The 18,618-nt window shown below is 29.6% G+C and overlaps 2 protein-coding genes and 1 long non-coding RNA gene across 3 annotated transcripts; all 3 read left to right on the top strand.

Annotated features, from left to right (window-relative positions):
- The first annotated feature begins 993 nt into the window (after positions 1-993).
- LOC137823190 (uncharacterized) lies at positions 994-12,175 on the top strand. Its single transcript, XM_090295636.1, has 17 exons — positions 994-1,182; positions 2,121-2,303; positions 2,423-2,526; positions 2,653-2,791; positions 2,906-3,024; positions 3,250-3,318; positions 3,414-3,512; positions 3,637-3,825; positions 4,293-4,400; positions 4,526-4,666; positions 4,792-4,872; positions 4,974-5,073; positions 5,458-5,529; positions 5,745-5,854; positions 5,969-6,057; positions 10,006-10,055; positions 11,945-12,175. Exons 1-17 carry the CDS (start codon positions 994-996, stop codon positions 12,173-12,175), a joined length of 2,073 nt encoding a protein of 690 aa, XP_090151762.1.
- Positions 12,176-12,512: 337 nt separating this feature from the next.
- LOC150025141 (uncharacterized) lies at positions 12,513-13,188 on the top strand. Its single transcript, XR_016515548.1, has 3 exons — positions 12,513-12,674; positions 12,816-12,922; positions 13,065-13,188. It is a non-coding gene; the product is annotated as an uncharacterized LOC150025141 (long non-coding RNA).
- Positions 13,189-15,879: 2,691 nt separating this feature from the next.
- Positions 15,880-18,127, top strand: LOC137821002 (uncharacterized). Its single transcript, XM_068625388.1, has 8 exons — positions 15,880-15,985; positions 16,115-16,294; positions 16,361-16,444; positions 16,565-16,679; positions 17,086-17,166; positions 17,342-17,469; positions 17,582-17,664; positions 17,898-18,127. Exons 1-8 carry the CDS (start codon positions 15,939-15,941, stop codon positions 17,903-17,905), a joined length of 726 nt encoding a protein of 241 aa, XP_068481489.1. The 5' UTR covers positions 15,880-15,938; the 3' UTR covers positions 17,906-18,127.
- The last annotated feature ends 491 nt before the right edge of the window (positions 18,128-18,618 follow it).

Here is an 18,618-nt window from a genome sequence, read left to right on the forward strand (position 1 = left end):
ATATCTCAACTGACTTGAGGTTGAAGCATCGGAACATCTGTGAGAACGAAACGAGGTTAAAAAAAACGAAACCTCGTTCTCCAAAGGAATGGAAGAGTGATTCTAAAAAACGAACTCTATTTCTCTTAGCTCCTTAATTAGGGGAATCCGTTCCCCTTAAACCTCGATGGAGAGTTTGTTTCAGTACACCAATAGTCTCACATCATTAAGGAGTCGAAGTCAAGGATATTTTATCTTTTTGCCTTAACTCTATGAGATGTCTTTTAAGGAAAAAACGAGTTGCAAATTTCAAAACGGACAATATTTTAGATATGGTGATTAATCCCTTATCGATATTATTTCAACGAACTTGAAGTTAAAACACTATTTTTCAATAATAATAACAAATTATCATTTGTTAAAAAAATATAAAATTGGTCAAGACTATTTTAATGTAGTAGGCAATGCAAGTTACCTCTAGAAAATAATTATTAAATAAAATTTAATTTTAGAATTATTATTATTATTATTATTATAAATACTAAAAGAATTATAATAAAATAATTTTATTATTAATAAAATTTATAAACTATTTTTTAAATCAGTATTTAATTAATTAACAAAGTTTTGGATATCAATTATAATTATTGGTAGCTAATTAGATACTAATTATTACTAACTAATTAGATACTAATTTAAAAATTAATTTCTAAATTTTATTAATAATAAAAATTATTTTAAATATCAATAATTATTTTAATCTTTAAAATAATATATAATTTAATTGAACAATTAATATTTTTGACCTCTAAAACTAATATTTATTTAATAACTTTTTTTGTAGTGTATAATCTTCTAGCATAACTCATACGTTTTGTCCACATAACAACAAAGCATCCTAGTTTGTTCGTCCTTTTATAGAGAGTGTCTTGTCTTCCATTTACTTGTGACAATAGAATTGTGGTTTCATTTATTTAGTATTTTGCCCAAATTTTCTCTCTTTGGCAATCAGAAATGGAAGGTTTACACAACATCGATGGGGAGTTTGAGGCAGATAACCTCAGTGTGTTCTTTGATTGGAACGACGACCAGTTCATACCAACATTTTTACAGTCTGACAGCCCCATCACTGCTTTGGAAGATCCAAATTTAATGGAAAATTTTTCTTTTCAAACTGAGGTTGCTCCTGTTAATCCCTCTGAAGTAAGCACTAAACTGTCTCTCTTTCTCTTTCTTACCTTTTAACAAACTTTTATGCATCTTACTGCATATGTAGCCTGTGTGTTTTTTTAATGGTCATACAGAGTTTGCCTAGGAAGGAAAGTAAAAGGAAAAAAATATTAAAGAAAATAAGCAAGACAAAGAAAAAAATTATGGGTTACTTAGTGAGAGAAAAAAACTATTAAAATTTGTTTTTTTTTTCTTGTTTATTTTGTTCGAGATCTCACATCACATCGACTATAAATAATTATTTTTTCATAGTATATAAATGAGTACAAATCTCACTTTAATGAGTCCATTTTATAAGGTTGTTGTTAAAATTCATTTTCTAATATGATATCAAAATTATTTAGAATCTATCTTATCGAGTGATTGTTAAACTTATCCGACTATTTACTAAAATCTCACATTGATTAGAGATAAAAATATTTTATAATATATATAGGTGTGGTATAAATCTTACCTTATTAGAAATAAACCGTTGAGTTAGATTTAACTTCCACTTCATAAACATAAATAAATAAATAATTGATATTTAAATTTACAACATCAACTTCATGCATCTTTTTCCTTGAAAGGAAATTTTTTGAAAAACATTGAGCCCACGTGCATTTTCATATTTTCTAGCATGTAAGAAATAATGCCAAAAAGAGTAAGGAACTTATTGTTCTTATTTTTCCTTTTTCATATCTGTTTCCCTATGTTGCTTTGTTATTACTGTCATTTATCTACTCCAAATTTTTTAAAGCTACAATGATGATGTATGTGTAATGAGCATACTTGTGCTATGATGAATTAAAAAATTACTTTGAAAACATACGCAACGCACACGTCACACTGAACATCTTCACGTAAGAGGAAACTAGAAATGTTTGTTTGTGCAATTTGTTAATGGTAATGAATTTATATGAATTATCCAGGTTATGGAATCAATAGATGAAGCACAAAGTCAGGTCCAACCCACGGACCCAACGTCTTGGTTTTCCCAGGGACCCTCAACTGAAGTGGATTTTACTTTTGTTCCAAATCCATTGCCACCTCCACCACCACCAAACACTCTAGTTCTTAATGGAATACAACCAAGCAACTCTTTATCATCCCCGGTAAATTAATGATTCTTAATAATTTCTTAAACACAATTATTAATTATATATCGTATCTCAATCTTTTTAAACGCCACATTAGATGACAAGTAATCGTATTTATTGCATAATTTAATTAGGAGAGATTGGCGTGTGAAGTAGAAGGTCTATCTTTTCGAGGACAGGATGTCACTCAAACTGGTTCCTCCAATCAATTCTCAGACTCGCAAAACCAACATTTGCAGTAGGAAAATGTTATTTTCGGCAGTGAATTCATATTTTAATTAAAAAAATTCTGTTTGTTCTCAACATATCATCAGCATTATTCTCTGAAACTTTTTGTTTACTTGTTAATCTTACTATGATGTAGACTTACAGATCTTCATTCTAATGGCGACCAAAACCTGAGCAATCAACTTTCGGTACCAAACACATTCGGAATCAATAATTTCAATGGTCTCAATATTAACCAATCATCTCCTAACCCAGGGATGGTCCACCCAAACATGGTGAGTATAATTGTTGAGAATGTTCCACAATACATGCTCCATAGTCTTTGCTTTTTTGTGAACCTTATACATGATCATATTCTTTGTCAAAATATCTGGAGTTGTTGTATGCAGGTACAGGTAACGCCAGCGATTGAAACATACGCAAGTGGAGTGTTTGCCACACCCCAGAGGCCTGCGTTTTTCCCGCTTCAGAACCATATCAGTAACTCCCATTCTGCATGGAGTTCTAGGTGCTTCTTTGCCTTTTTCTATTTCCACTTAACCCTTACCCAGTTATCCCTCCCCTTAGAAATTATGAACCCCACAAGACAACAAAATTACGCGTCTCACATGTGAACCCCACCTCTTGTTCACTGTCAGACTCACAATTTTGTATCTTCCCTAATAGTTTTTTAAACCTTACAATTAAACATGTGTGGATGCTTCTATCTACTGACGTTATGAATTTTTAACAGCAGGCCCCAACATACCCAATTCTCCTCTCCTCATATGTATGGTGCACTGTACGCACCCAACCACATGCAGTATGATTTCATTCATCTCCTACTTATTGCAATTACTCAATTACTCCATTAACAAATTAACAACAAAATGCATGAACTGTTTATTTTTTATTCAGGTCATTCTCTACACTGCATAATCAAGTCGGCCATTCCTCTGAATTGCAGCATATTCATGGTTTACAGTCTCAAAATTCTATATGGCCTGTCAACCCAATGTATCCTAGGTATCTAAATAGTTTCACCTTTTCTTGTGCTACTACATGAAATTTACTAAAATGTTCTTCACCATTTAACAAATCAGCATTATCAAGCACGTGGTTGTTTTTCTTTTTGTCTTAGGTTGGAGCCATACTCAGATCTTAATACTGCTTTTGTCACAATGCCATCAATTCCTTATCAACAAGGTTTTAGACCAATGCTGCCTGAGCCTGCAGCTCGTTCTGCATTCTCAGTTGCCAATTATGGTCAACAATTTGTGATGAGCAATTCCTATGGATTCGGATCTTCAGTGCCTCCGACCAATCAAATGTTTGCCTCAAATTTTCACTTTTGTTACTACTTCACAAAAATATTGCCATTTAAGGCTTTATACATAAATTTAAAAGCATTAAATAATCATATAATATTTATAAATATGTATATATATAATTACATTTGATTACTTTATATAATATTAACTTATATATCTCTCTTGTTAAAAAAACTTTGTACATATGTCAAAAGATGGTATAGGAAAGTAAAATTAAAAATAATGTATCTTTAAAGAATGGATTTATAAAACTTAATACATAGAAATAGTTGTTGAGGGAAATACTCCCCCCAAAAAATAAGTTAGCCATAAAAGGGATTTATCCTTTTTCCTTACAATTAATTTATTATATAAAAAATTGAAAACAACTTTTACATTGCAATCATTTTAAAGTGGCTAACTATATATATCCATTTATCAAATATAACATTTTATTTACTCTCTTAGTAAGATTCCATTATTGCAGGTATTCCTCATTGTATCAAAATCAAAATCAGGGTCATTACCATCATCCCCAAGTCATCATGATGCCCAATAATCAAGTGCAGCAAAGTAGTGCCTCAATGCAACAGTGGTGAGCAACCAATTTATCAATAACCATTAACACTCTCTACTATAGAAGGATGCAGTGCCATTTTTTTCACCAAGTGGTACAATAATTTATATATGTTATAATTATTCATGACTTTTCAAATAAAGGTCCCAGGGTGTGTCGAATCACATTAGTACATATAATCAAAGGATGAATACCCCTAATCTGCAACGGTATAGTTCTCGGGCTGAAGCATCAAGTTCACGACTTTCTATATCCAGGGAGGCAAATATTGCTCCCGTTTTAAGGTATAATTAAAAAATGCACACTATATTGCATGATTTTTTAGAGTTAAAAAAAATACTTTTATTGTTGTTTATATTTTCATTTTGTGGATAAAAAGTTTAATAATAGCATAAAAAAGTTTATCTAGAATACAAGAAGAAGCCACTATTCCGAATGAAGTACGGATTAGTCGGGACATGGGAAATGTTATACGAACTTCATCAACTAGGTAACTTACTTTAGCTATCTATGATTTCTCTTGCAATTTGCAGCTTGTAAAATTAGGATACTAGTACGTGTTCTTATTTACATGGTTGAATTTGTTAATAGGTCTGAACCTTCTGATGCTATTAGAAGGATCCTAGATATGAATCCTTCGCGGTTGATTAGCCGTTCCATTACTGTTGGAGGCAGCCACCTAACTGAAAGGGTAAAAATATCTAGAACATGCAGTATTTTTTATATTTAAGGGTAGAATTATGAATATGTACTATCACGACTTTGAGTTATAAAATACACACTAGATAAATCTGGTGATACAAATAATCTTTTTTCATAATTTTGAAATTATATTTATCAAATCACTTGTAGTTAAAATATTTTCTTATGATTTGAGAAATAAGTTGTTTCCATTGAGATAGATAAAAAACATATATTATCATTTGCTCATAAACAATACAATACATTAGTATAGTAGTTTCCCCAATCTAGATTTTCTCCTTTTGATGTGCATGTGAATGGTGTGAATGGTGTTTTTATTTTTTCTTCCCTTAAAGACAGCCATTCTTAAACCTGAAAAATGGATTTTGTACAGGTACGTTACCGACCACCACCTCGTGGTCGTCCTCCAAAACGACGCTATGAAGAGTATTTTCAATGTGAAAAGGTAAGCGATGTAAGTAAACCGTTAATTTCTGAAAAAATAACAAATCATCTCATTAGTTTTAAAATAGGTCTTTGAAAGTGTAAAATGCTGTATAAAATTGGTGGTTTATGGACTAAAAGCGTGAATATACGTTGTTTCTTGTTATACTGTGATAAAGAAGAATATATGAACCCTAGAATGATGCAGTCTTGGCTTGTTTTGAGTAGTTGCAAAAGGTTTCTTCAGAAATAGGAAATGCTGGAACAACTTCAACATCCCAACAAGCCCAACATATTCCTTGCAGTTATCAAAACGCCGCAGCCACAAATGCCTCCTCTGCTCCTAGGTAGACTCTGAAGCTCAAAAGTCAATATCTAATGCTGCTCTTCTCACCATACTTTAAACATTTAACTTAAAAGTGCTGAAGAAACTGAAAATTTTCATGGTTCTGAATTTTCAGGCAGTTTGTGAACTCTGTCTGTGACATAGAACTTGGAAGGATAGGTCATCCCATTGACCCCCATCTTACATCATCGAAACCACAGACAGGTAAATTACAATTCTCTAAACCACACTTTTCTTTTATTGAACACTGATGAAGAAATTTGGTAAGATAATCAGTAATTAGTTGTCTTGTTATTCAACAATATTCTAGTAAGTTATGGGAAGTTTATATCACTATAGAAAAATTATGTAGCAAGCCAGCATTACATATTTTGAACTGAAAACTTCATAATATATGACAAATGGTGATTTTCTTAATGCAGAGAAGTAATGTGCCTGGAGTTCTCAGAATATATGAGACCATAGCTTTCTCGAGCAGTTGGACCGGAAGATTTCAATTTGTATCTTTAAGAACTCGTTATTTCAAATTCTCATAAACAAAGACAAGTTTTCACAATATTATTTGCACATACAAAATTTGACATCTCTAAGAAAAAGGGTTATGTAATAAGTTTTCGTGTGCAAGTAATATAAAAACTCATGCTGATGTTGGTTTGGGTCTACCAGTTTTGCAAGTAGTGCTGGATAGCTTTATAATCTCTTGCTTGTGTTAATCTCTTGGTTTGGATGGCATTAACCACTAATATATCCATAAGGAATAATCTCCAATAGGAATGATAATGGGGTGGGGGTGGTGTGGGTTTTCACCACCTTGTCTTCCGACTACCTTGCCTTGTGGCTACCGGTTCACTCATCGTTCAGCATTGAAACCACCTATCATCTGGTCCCAGGTATTGTCAAACTACATAACTCATTACGCACCAATTTTACTTAGCGGAGCATAATCAAGACATTTGCTGCATTAAACTCAGGATAGTAGTTGAATCGATATAAAAGTAGTGTATCGAATAGCTGATTTTCTGAATCGTGTATCGTTTTCTATCGTGAATAGTAAAATTCATAAACATTAAAAAATGTAATATATAATTAAATATAGAAGATATATAAGATGCAATTAATTACAAAACAAAGTTTTTTTATCATCATGGAACTTTTTTTTTTGTTTTTACCAAAATGGGATTACTGTAAAAAAATTACAAATCTGAAGCAAGTCGTGCCAACTTGACACGACTTCATATGTAGAAGTCGTGTCAAGTTGACACGACTTTGTCACGTCAATCTGAAGTCGTGCCAACTTTTAGATATTGAGAACATGGAATGTCAAACATGAAATCTTATTTCAGTTAATATTTTTGTAGTGTACTTTTTCTTAATCTGATTTTTTCTTAATTCGATTTTTTTTTTCTCTAAGGAGAGTTTTTGTTAGGAAGGTTTTAATGAGGTCAATAGAACATAAATAAAATGTCTTTTGTTTATGATATATGTATTTTAGCCAAGAAAGTTTCAATGTGATCACTCTCTAGAACCAAGTATGCCTAGGAAGATTCACATCGATCCCTTTTGAATAAAAATTGAATTAGTCTAGGAAGCTTTGTGAACAAATGATCACTCCCGATTATCCTAAAAACGAAAAATTGGCAAGTAAAAACAGAAGGAACCAAGTATAATATGATTAAAAATTCTGAAATGAAAGTGACCAACACTTACAAAATTATATATATACTCAGTCACAACTCATAAAATAGGCTATATATATCGAATTAAATTAAACATAAACTCATCATTATATTTATATAATATCAGTTATTTAAAATTTATCCTAATTAAGATTAATTAAAATTTAGACTATCTTTAATTTCAATGTTCGATATTTAATATAAAACTACATGCTCTCGATATCTAAGGTTAAATTATACCTACACTCACCACCTTAATACTCTTATTAAAGCGAACAATAAGAACCAACTAAGTGAGATTCTTTTATTTCATTGTATGTAAGAAAACACTCAAGAAACATATCATAATGCTTAATTGTTTATTTTCCAAATAAATACATAAATTTCTATGAATTTTTTTTTAGCTAATTTAAAGTTAAAAATAGAGGATATATGCTCAATGATAGTTTATAAACGATTATTACGAAACTACTAATTTCTACGACCCTCAGTTTTAAATTTAGTTATATTCCGCAAATTGACTACGACTAGCCTGAAGATCTTCTCACACTTGTTGCAACGGAAGAGCTTAAGGAAGTTTTGTTCTCCATGAATCCTTATAAGGCATGTGTTCCAGATAATAGAATGTTAATATATAATTAATACATACTTTATTAAATAAATTTAATTTAATGTAACTTATGTTATTTTAAAAAAATTAAAACTTGTGTATATTGAACAAAAATAAAAGAAAATTGTTTATAGAGTAATTTGATTTTTTTTTATTAATTTGTTGTGTAATCAATACTTAAGTATGTCTTATTTTCATCCTTAAAATATCCGAATTTTGATTTTAATCCATGTAAAATATTTTCATTGCTTTTTATTATTGTAAAACTAAATAGTTAATTTTGGTCCCTAAAATCAATTTTAATATAAATGAATATATAACATATATTTTATAGATCTTAATTTTTTTTAGAAGACATTAATTATAAACATTATTTCACAGGCATAATATGGAATAATCACTTAATTTGTATTCAAAACAAATACCGTATGATATTAAGGATTACAAATAATAATTTTCAATTATAGAGGAACTAAAAACAAAGAAAAGAAACCAGTGACTAAAATAAAAATACATTTTAAGTCCATAAACAATATAAAAACAACTTTTTTAAAATTACAATTATTTTAAAACGGATATTTATCAATGCACATTAATTATATTTAGTATTAGCAAGACTCCCCACATCCATTAGAGAAAAAAACATTTCATAATATATAAGTAAGGACAAACATCATCTTATAAATCATTTTCATAAGATTGAGTTAAATTTAAAATTCACATGTTAATATAATATATCAAAGTCATTTAGAGTTTATCTTAGCGAAAGTTTATTGGAGTTATTAAGTTACTTGCTATCGGGTCACTATGGAACCATCCATAAATATATAGTCTCACATATGAGTTGGTAGCCTCAACGTGATGGGGTGTGTTGAAGATTCCACATCAAGTAGAGATAAAAAATTTCATAGTATATAAGTGGGTCAAAACATTACCTTGTAAGTTGATCCACCCCTTAAGTGGTTCATGTTATTCAATCTTTATTGCTGATAAAAAAAAAAACTTTGTAAGTTGATATTTTAAGATTGAGTTAGGCTTAAAGTTTACTTCTTAATACTTTCTAAGAAATCAACCTTATCAAAAAAGGATCTTTACATTAAATATTTTAAATTTTATCAAAATTAAACTGTTGAAGCTTTTAAACAATTTTGTTTTACCTCTGATCTGTATAACATCAAATTAATAGAAAAAAAAAGAATTTTAGTGTTTTGTTTAAAACCGTTAAAAGAATAAGGGATCAAACATTTTTTAAGAGAGATAAAAATGAAATTGAGTCTGTTTTATATGGTACCCATTTTGGAAATCTTATGCAAACTTTTAATCAAGACAAACTTGTTTAAGTTAATAAAATATTCAATTAATGTCAACTCATTAATTAATTAATTGAATACTTAAAAATATAATAATTATAATTTTCTAACAAACAAAAATTTAGTAATAAAAAATATGTGAGTGAGCCTATATCATCATAACACTTTGCATTTTGCCCTATAAAACAAGGGGGGCTTGAGGTGTGGTTGGAATTGAGTTTGAAAAACTTTAGCCAGAGATCTGAAATTTACAAAGGTTAACTTTTCCACTCTTTGGTCTAATTAAGCTCTTCCATCTTTTTTTTGTAGCTATTGACTTTGATTTTGTTACACAGATCAAGTCTCATTTTCGAATCTAAATTTACTTTGCTTTCCTCAACAAGGAAGGGCTCGTATGCAATACTTCTCCCTACTTTTATTTTCATTCACATGATTTTTTTATTTTATTTTTTATTTTGTTGATTTTGAAGGATTGGATCAAACTTATACTCGTAGCTTTCCCCTTGCCATCAATTTTATTTTTCCCCTCTTTTATTTGTCTTTTTTTTTTTTACAGGATTGAAAGCGGCACATCAGAGTTTTAAGCAAGAAATTCTTATTTTGAAGGTAAATTACACTCTACTGTGAAAAAATTATATCAATTTTACTTGAGCATAATTCAAGAAAAGCATCTTGTTGCATGCCATGACGATTAAACACATAAATAGAAGTTTTGTACTTTGTTTCCATGTGTGTTTTCATTAGATCTGATTTTCCCCTTTCGTACTGAAACTTCACTGTATATATGAGAAAAGGGCAATTCAACTAATGTGATTCTCAATCTATAAAGTTTTTTTTTTTCCTTAAAATTAGATTTTCCTTGCATTGACCGATTGTCCCAAAACTCATGTTTATTATCAACTCATGAAATGAAGAAAGTAACGTCTTATTAAAAGAAAAATAATAATCAAGAGTTATATTTCTAGATAGAACATTGAACCTAAAAAAATATATTTTTTTTTAAAATGAACAATTTTAAAATTATATTAGCCAAATCACAATTATAAACAAGTGTCTCTCAATTTGTCATTGTCAAATTAACATTTTTCATAAAATGGTAATATGTTGATAACTAGAAAGAGAAATAATTTTTGTTGAAATAAAATAATTTAAAATTACATTGACGATGGGAAATTAATGTCTTTCAATTAACAGTTGTCAAATTAATATTTTTCATGTGCTGATCTGTTGACAACCTTGCATTAGATTACAAATAAAAAAATAAATAATTTTTTGTTAAATAATTTTAAAATCTCATTAATCAAATTACAATTATAATCATTATAATTTAGTGTCTTTCAATGTACAATTGTCAAACTAATTTTTATTTTTTTTTATATTATAAAGAGTGTTAATATGTTGAAGCCTCCCCACCGATACAACATTTACCAAATTAATTAACATTTTCCATGTGATAAAAGTAGTCAATGTGGACCAAGCATCCATTATATACAGTGGATTTGGATCAAATGTTACTTTTAAAACGGTAGAAGTTAAATATATGTATCAGTTTATTTATTCGGAGACGTATAGAAATGCGTGGTAAAACCAATAACTTATGCTACATAGTTTATTTTATTAACTTATAGTTTCATCAATATAAAAGTGTTTAATAAGATATTTTAAATAATTTGTTTTTTAAAAAATAGTTTATAAGTTACAGATTACTTTAGTTAGCTTATATTTATAACTTGTTTAATTTTTTAATTATTGTTTCTTATATTTTAATTAATGTTTTATTATCTTTAATTTTTTTAATTTTTTTACTTAATATTATATAAACATAATTAATTATTATACTATTTTTAGTATTTATTAAGTTGTATTTTAATTTGTATATAGTTTAAATAAAAAAATATTCAACATTACAAAATTGAAAACCAATATTCTATTATGTGAAGATATATGAAAATTACACACAACATAAAAGAGGATTTTTTTTTAAAACACTGTTTAGTTTATTTAATATTTTATTTTAAAATTTATGTAATTATTCTATTAAAAAATAATTTTGAAATAGAAAAAAATTATAAATTATTATTTTAAAAACAAAAAAAAAAATTCAAAAACCAAAACATTTAAATAATATTTTCGTCTTACAAATTCTTACTCACTTTTAAATAAGGGTTAAAGTAAAGAAAAATATTTAAAACTACCAAGAGACACATAATTTAAGTATTATCAATGCGGTTAATAGAATGTAATTGTCCTAATTTCTATAATAATTTTTGTGTGCAAAAAAGACCATGAGATTAAAGTTAAAATGACATGCAAATTACCAAAAGCTTCCCTCGATTAAGTCAGTCCAGTTGTGGTCCAAACTTTATTGTCTCTTCTGGTAGAAGCCCTTTTTTACAAGTTTTATTTACAACAAAAAAGAAATTTACTGTGTTATTTTTGTTATTTATTTATCATTTGACTGAATCTGTTTCATATCACAAATGGATGGTGTACAGAACATGGATAGGGACTTTGAGTCAGATAACCTTGACATGTTCATTGACTGGAACGACGACGAATTTCAACCAACATTTTTACAGACAGACACTCCTGGTCTCACTGGTTTGGAAGATGCAAATTTAATAGAACAGTTTAATTCTCAATTTGACCTGCCTCCTCTTCCCTCCACTTCAGTATGCACTAAGCTCCTCTCATTCTCAATTTTACCTTTTAAGTTCATTTCATAAATCTAAATCTAACCATATATGTAAATTCTTCTGAAAATTAACATTCAGGGAATGTTTAGTTTAAGAAAGAAACTAAAAGGAAAAATTAAAGCTGAAAGAAAAGGAAAGAAAGAAAAAAGAGACGGGTTTAATGTTGACCAATAGAAGAAAGAAGGAAACAAAACAAAGTTTTCTTTTTTTTCTTGCATGGAGTAAAAGAATATGAAAATAAGTACTCATAGTAATAATTAGCTCCGCATGTTTTTTCATGCTTTCTAGTCAATAATACTAGGAAAAGAAGGTACTGATTTTACTCATTTTTGTTTACTTTCGTATCTGTTGTACTATGTTTGTTTAGTTCCAAACGATGGTTGAAACTACGGAACCTACGTCTTGGTCTCACGAGGGATCCTCAAGCGCGGCGGCGGCGGCGCTCACTTTTGTGCCCAATCCGCTCCCTCCGTTACCAAACACCCCACTTCTTCAGGCAACACCAATAAGCAACCCTCTGTCATCTGCGGTAAATTAACAATTTTTATTGCTGTAAAACACCAACCCAAACAAACACAATTGTTACATCTTTGTATCTGAAAATGTTTATTATGGACACATGCCACTTTGGATGAGTAATCTTACTTTCTTTAATGTATAATTTAATTAGGATGAGTTAATGATTGATGGAGCTGTTCCGTCTCGTGAAAGCCAAGAAGTGACCCTATCGGGTTACTTAAACGAACTCGCTGACTTACAAAACGTGAATTCGGTCGCGTAAGTTTTTCATGTTATTTTATGAATTATGCATTTTTAATATATCTCACCGATCATAACCAGTATTAAAATGTTGATATACAATTTTTTTTACTGCTAATCTTGAGTGCATGCTTATTCTTCATTCCTATATGTTTTGTAGGCATCAAGCTATTCATTTTGCGCAAAACCCAATTAATCAAGTCTCGGTGCCAAACAGAATCGAAAATAACATTATTAACCAATCATCCTCTTATCCGGCTCTGGTCCACCCAAACCCAAACCCCGTGAGTATAATTGTTAAAAAAAACATGTCACACAACTGAGGTTGCACTTCGTATACTCCGAAGGCTGTTTTTTGTGGACCTTAATTGACCATATTTTTTGTCAATATCTGGACTTGTATGGAGGTACAGGCAAGGCCAGGGAATGAATCAGGTTATTCAAGAGGGCAACTTGCCCCACCACAAAGACCCGAGTTGTTTCCTCTTCACAATCATATCAGTAACTCCACTGTTGTTTGGAATTATAGGTGCGTTTTCTACTTCTACTTAATTACACTTAACCAGTTATGCATTTAGAAATTATAAACCAACAAAAATGGCATGTCTCACATGGACCCTACCTCTCTGTCAGTGTCAGACTCAAAATTCTGTATCTTTCCAATTTTTGAAACTTAAAATTAAATACATTTGCATGTGCTCATAATAACGTTCATTTGAATATAAATTTTAAAATTAATGTTTTGAGGAGTGGATTTAAAATGATTTGTATAGAAAGTGTGAAGAAAGTGAAGTTGTTTGGATTAAAGTAAATAGAGTATAAAAATGTGGAAAAGTTTATGAAAATCTGTGAAATTATATTTTTTAATTGATAAAAATATAAATTTATTTTTATATTTAAAAATTATTAAAAGTTAATTGAATTGATTTATTTATAAATTAAATAATATTATTATTTTTATCTTTATTTTTTTTAATTAATATAATTATTATATAAATTTATTTTTTTATTATTAAAAAATATATTTATTATTATTTATATTTATAATTTACAATAGATAATATGATTAATTATATTACTTTATAAAAATAATTTTTTATAATTTTAATTATACTTGAATTATAATCCTATTTTAAATAAAAAAACAATAATAATTTAAATTTATAATAAAAAAAACCTAAATAATTAATTATATATAGTACTTTCTTTTTAATTCTCTCATAATTTACTTTAAAGTTTTTAACCAATAATCAACCTTCTTATCTGTAATTTTTTGTCTTTTAGTATCTTATTTTTCGTAATTTTCTTTTGACCGAGTAAATATCCTTCTTTCCTCCCTAGAAACAAGCGAGACCAAACAAAAATAAAATATTCTTTCACATAGTAAAAAACAAAAATTTAAGAACAGTTTTTTTAAAAAAAATTACATTATAATAAAGTAGTACTTTTTTAATGTTAAATAGTTAAACTGTGTCAAAGTATCATTAACAAAAAAATACACCCATCTAAATTAAAAAATAAATTAAAATATTATTATTTTGAGTTGTGTGGATGTTTTTTATAATAATTCACTTTTTTCTACCTCCCAATAACAACTTTCAATTCTATTATTTTAATTATTTTTTATATTATTTAATTATAAATTTATTTTTTATTATATTTATTTTTTGAAACTGTAAGATTAAAATATATTTTTTCTTTTCATGATTGTGAATATAACTCTACTGTGTAAATTTTTAACCGTAGGCCATCATCGCACATAAACTCCTCTGCTCCTGATGCCTATGGTGCACAATACGCAGCCAACTTCACGCAGTATTATTCCATTCCTCTGCTGCTTCTTATATTATTTGATTAACTAGTCAACACAAAACAAAATGCATTCACTGCTTGTTTTTAGTATCAGGTCGCCCCAGTCATTCACAACAGTACATAATCAAGTTGGTAGCCATGCTTCTGAACTCCAGCAACTTGCTGTTTTACGATCTCAAAATTCTGTGAGGCCTGTGTACCCAACGTGGCCTAGGTACCTAGCTATTACTTCACTATATTTTTGGAATAAGCCTTTGCATGAAATTTACTATAGTGTTGTCGTGGAAAAACTAACCCTTTAAAGTATAAGCATAAAGTACCAAGTAAGTATGTGGTTGCCTTTTGTCTTATAGGTCGGAAGCGTACACAAATTTTCAGCCTGCTCTGACAAGAATGCCAACAAATCCTTTTCAACAAGGTTATAGACCTGTGCTTCCTGACCCTGCAGCTCCCTTTGGGTCCTCACTTGCTAACTATGCTCAAAACCCTATCCTACAAGCCACCAGAGGCTTTTCCTTTGCCTCCGGATCTTCACTGCATTCTACGTATGAAATATTTAGCCTCAAATTTCCTTTTTCTTTACTTGTTTAGGAAAAATTATCATTTAAGCTTTTATACAAAATAAAAAATATCAAACAGCCATAAAGTCAGAAAACTATAATTAACTTATATTTAATTTTACTTCTTGGAGATATCAAAAGACTATAAAAAGTAAAGCAATAAAAACTGATGTCTTTTTTTATATTGAGGAAGAATCAAAATACCCTTTCCAAAACTATCTATATGTGTTTAATTTTGTTAATTAAACAGCTGAATTACAAGTTTATATGGAATATATCTAGTTTATAATTCACTTATAAAGTCTTAAAATTATAAATGACACTTTAAGAAATAAACTCAATTTGATGTGCAGTATATATTTTCTTAAAATGTGAAAGTGTTGGTAGCTTTATTGAGGTAAATATCAAAATGTTCAACCAATAGATTAATAAAATTTAATATATACATTTAGTTGTTGAAGGAAATAACTTGGTCTGCTTTCTTTAAAATTAATTTGTTATACAAGAAATTTAAAGCAACTTTTAATTTTAAAAGTGGAGAAATATATCGATTTGTCAAATATAACATTATATTTATTTTGTTAATAAGATTCCCTTGTTGTAGGTATGGTCCATTGTTTGGAAATCAGGATCGGGGTCAGCACCCTTATCCCCAAGTGAGGATGCCAAATGCTCATGGACAACAAAGTAGTGCTTCTGTGCAACAGTGGTGAGCAAGCTTTATCAATAACCATTTTTACACTCTCGCCTAGGAGATGCAATGTCATTTATTTATTTTTTTTCCAAGCGGAACATTAATTTCTATATGATATGATAATTCATTAATTTTCTAATAAAGGTTGCAAATTAGTGAATACAATCAAAGGATGATGAATCCCAATCTACAAAGGCAGATAAACACAGTTGGTTCGCAGACACTTATTTCAGGGATTCTGGGCCACTCAAGTACAAGGACAACTGAAGTAACTAGTTCAAGAGTTCCCAACTCCAGGGAGGCTGAGATTGCACAAATTTTAAGGTATTGGATTTTTTAATTCTTCATTTGAAATTTATTCTATAATTTCATTTTCTCATGTTTATCCAGAATGCAACAAGAGGCCGCTCTTTCAACGAATGAAGTCCAAACCAGCCGCGACACAGGAAAACGTCTAGCAACTTCATCAACTGGGTAATTTACTTTAAGTTATCTATAATTTCTCTAAGAACAAGCAAAAAAGAAGTATATGTATCCTGAAAATACAAGTGTTTTACTTGACGTTCTATTTTATGTGGTTAAATGTGTGCATAGGATCCAAAACTCTGAAACGCTTCAAAGAATTTTAAATATGAATTCTGCACGGAGTGCTGGCTTGAATACTCGCTTCATTACCGAACAAATTAGCAACAGCATGCCAACTGAAAGGGTAAAAATATCCAAAATACTTCTGATCTTTCTGTTACTGACAATGATGATGAACATGTATAATCAGGACCGACTTATAAAAAAATCATAATTGGATCTTTTAGTACTTCTCCGACTTCTTAAGATGTTGCTTCTTATAAAAAAATTCTTCATCCTAATTCCAAGAAGTATTTTTATCAGTTTCAATATCTTTGATGGTAATGAGCTTATTTATTTGTTGTTGTGTGTGATATTGTAAGAAGATTTCATGTATAGTATTCTCCTCTAAGTTGCGCTTTTTCTAATGAAGTATTTTCCCCCAATGGGGATTCTCCATATATGTGTGCATGTGCATGGAGTTTTATTATTTCCCTGTAAAATTACCATTCTTGCAAACAACTAAACATGGAAATACTGTTGCATGACAGGTACCTTATGTACCACCACGTCGGGGTCGTCCTCCAAAACGTCGTGATCTAGAAGGACCGTCGTCTTCTCAACCTAGAAAGGTAAGCTTTTTTACTAAACCATCAAAGGACAAACAACTAAATATAACATCATCACATTATTCTCTAAAGCTAACCAAAGAAATTTCAAATAGATACCTGAAAGAATAACCTTGATTTTATGTATTAACCCAAAATTGAGATGATGAGGTTGTTCTGGTTGGTTTGTTTTGAGTAGTCGCAGAAGGCTTCGAGCCAAAATGCGAGAGGTGGGACGAGTGTTGCACCCCAAGGAGCGCTAAGGACTCCTGAGAGTATTATTCATAGAGATCAAAACGCCATCCCAAACCCCCTATCTGCTTCTAGGTACACTTGGCACCTCAAAAGCCAATTTCTCTGCTGCTATTTCTCAATATCTATCTCTCACAACTTTAGGGTGCAGAAGAAACTAATAAATTTTGTGGTTCTCAATTTTTAGTCACTTTCTAGAAACTGCTTATGACATGGAATTTGAGATGCAAGGTCGTCCCCTTGACCCCAAATTATTCAAACCACCGCCAGGTACTTACAATTCTCTAAGCCACATTCTTTTGTATCAAATACCAGTTGCTAATAAGCAGAACTTTATACTATGTTGCCAGCAATTACTTGTCTTGTTATTCAGCAATATTCTACTGAGTTACTGTGTTTTCGTCATTATTGAAAAAAATAATTTTATTAGAACCAATTTTTAATTCTTGAACAATATAAAAGGGCTTCAGAATTTATGATAATCGATGATTCTCTTCTTGCAGGGAACTGATGTGCCCTGCTGAAACGAAGTGTCATGTGCCGGGAATTCTCTTGCGGGTTCAATTGGAAGATATCATTTTCTATACTATTGTTCTGGCAATTCTCGAAGAATAGAAACAAATATTCTGGCCGTCAGTGATATTATTTGCATACATAAAAAAACTAAGGAAAACTGCATTGTGTAAAATATTATTGTGCCCAAATATATTTCTGGGACTTGTTTTGCCAGGAAGTGCTGGATAGCTTTATAATTGGCCTTTGGTAATGTGTTTTTTTAGGACAACAGGCAATCCAAACTAAATTAACGGTGACTTGGTTAAAGTTTAAAAATAAAGTGTTTCTTTGAAGTGATAAAAAATTGTTCCTTACAAAAACATAAATTAATTAGGTCTTATGTTACAATTAAAAAAACATTTTTCTTTTATTTTTTTTATCAACATAAAGAAATATATTATAAGATATATATTTAAGGTATTTTAATCCGTGTAAGAAAAATCTTAGATTATATTAAATGATACAAATACCAGAATTATAGAAAGATCTTAATATTAATTGTGCAGTCTTTTCTAATTATCAGTTGTTTTTCTTTATTGAGGAGAATAATTGAATGTTTTTTCTAATTATTAGTTGTTTCTAATCTTTATAAAGGTTAATAACTTTATTTTATCTTTGTGTGTTATGATTATAGTATTTAATTATTGATTCTTTTCCTCTTTAATTAAG

This window comes from Phaseolus vulgaris, chromosome 9 (assembly GCF_051622355.1).
Source record: "Phaseolus vulgaris cultivar YP4 chromosome 9, ASM5162235v1, whole genome shotgun sequence".
In the NCBI taxonomy this organism is placed as follows: Eukaryota; Viridiplantae; Streptophyta; class Magnoliopsida; order Fabales; family Fabaceae; genus Phaseolus; species Phaseolus vulgaris.

What these genes read in the sequence shown, in the direction of transcription:
- LOC137823190 (XM_090295636.1), top strand. Translation starts at nt 994, where the DNA reads ATGGAAGGTTTACACAACATCGATGGGGAGTTTGAGGCAGATAACCTC. An exon ending in CTCCTGTTAATCCCTCTGAA is followed by an intron (nt 1,183 to 2,120) that starts GTAAGCACTAAA and finishes TGAATTATCCAG; the next exon opens with GTTATGGAATCAATAGATGA. An exon ending in AATATTGCTCCCGTTTTAAG is followed by an intron (nt 4,667 to 4,791) that starts GTATAATTAAAA and finishes AAGTTTATCTAG; the next exon opens with AATACAAGAAGAAGCCACTA.
- LOC137821002 (XM_068625388.1), top strand. Translation starts at nt 15,939, where the DNA reads ATGCCAAATGCTCATGGACAACAAAGTAGTGCTTCTGTGCAACAGTG. An exon ending in CTAGCAACTTCATCAACTGG is followed by an intron (nt 16,445 to 16,564) that starts GTAATTTACTTT and finishes ATGTGTGCATAG; the next exon opens with GATCCAAAACTCTGAAACGC. An exon ending in CGTCTTCTCAACCTAGAAAG is followed by an intron (nt 17,167 to 17,341) that starts GTAAGCTTTTTT and finishes TGTTTTGAGTAG; the next exon opens with TCGCAGAAGGCTTCGAGCCA.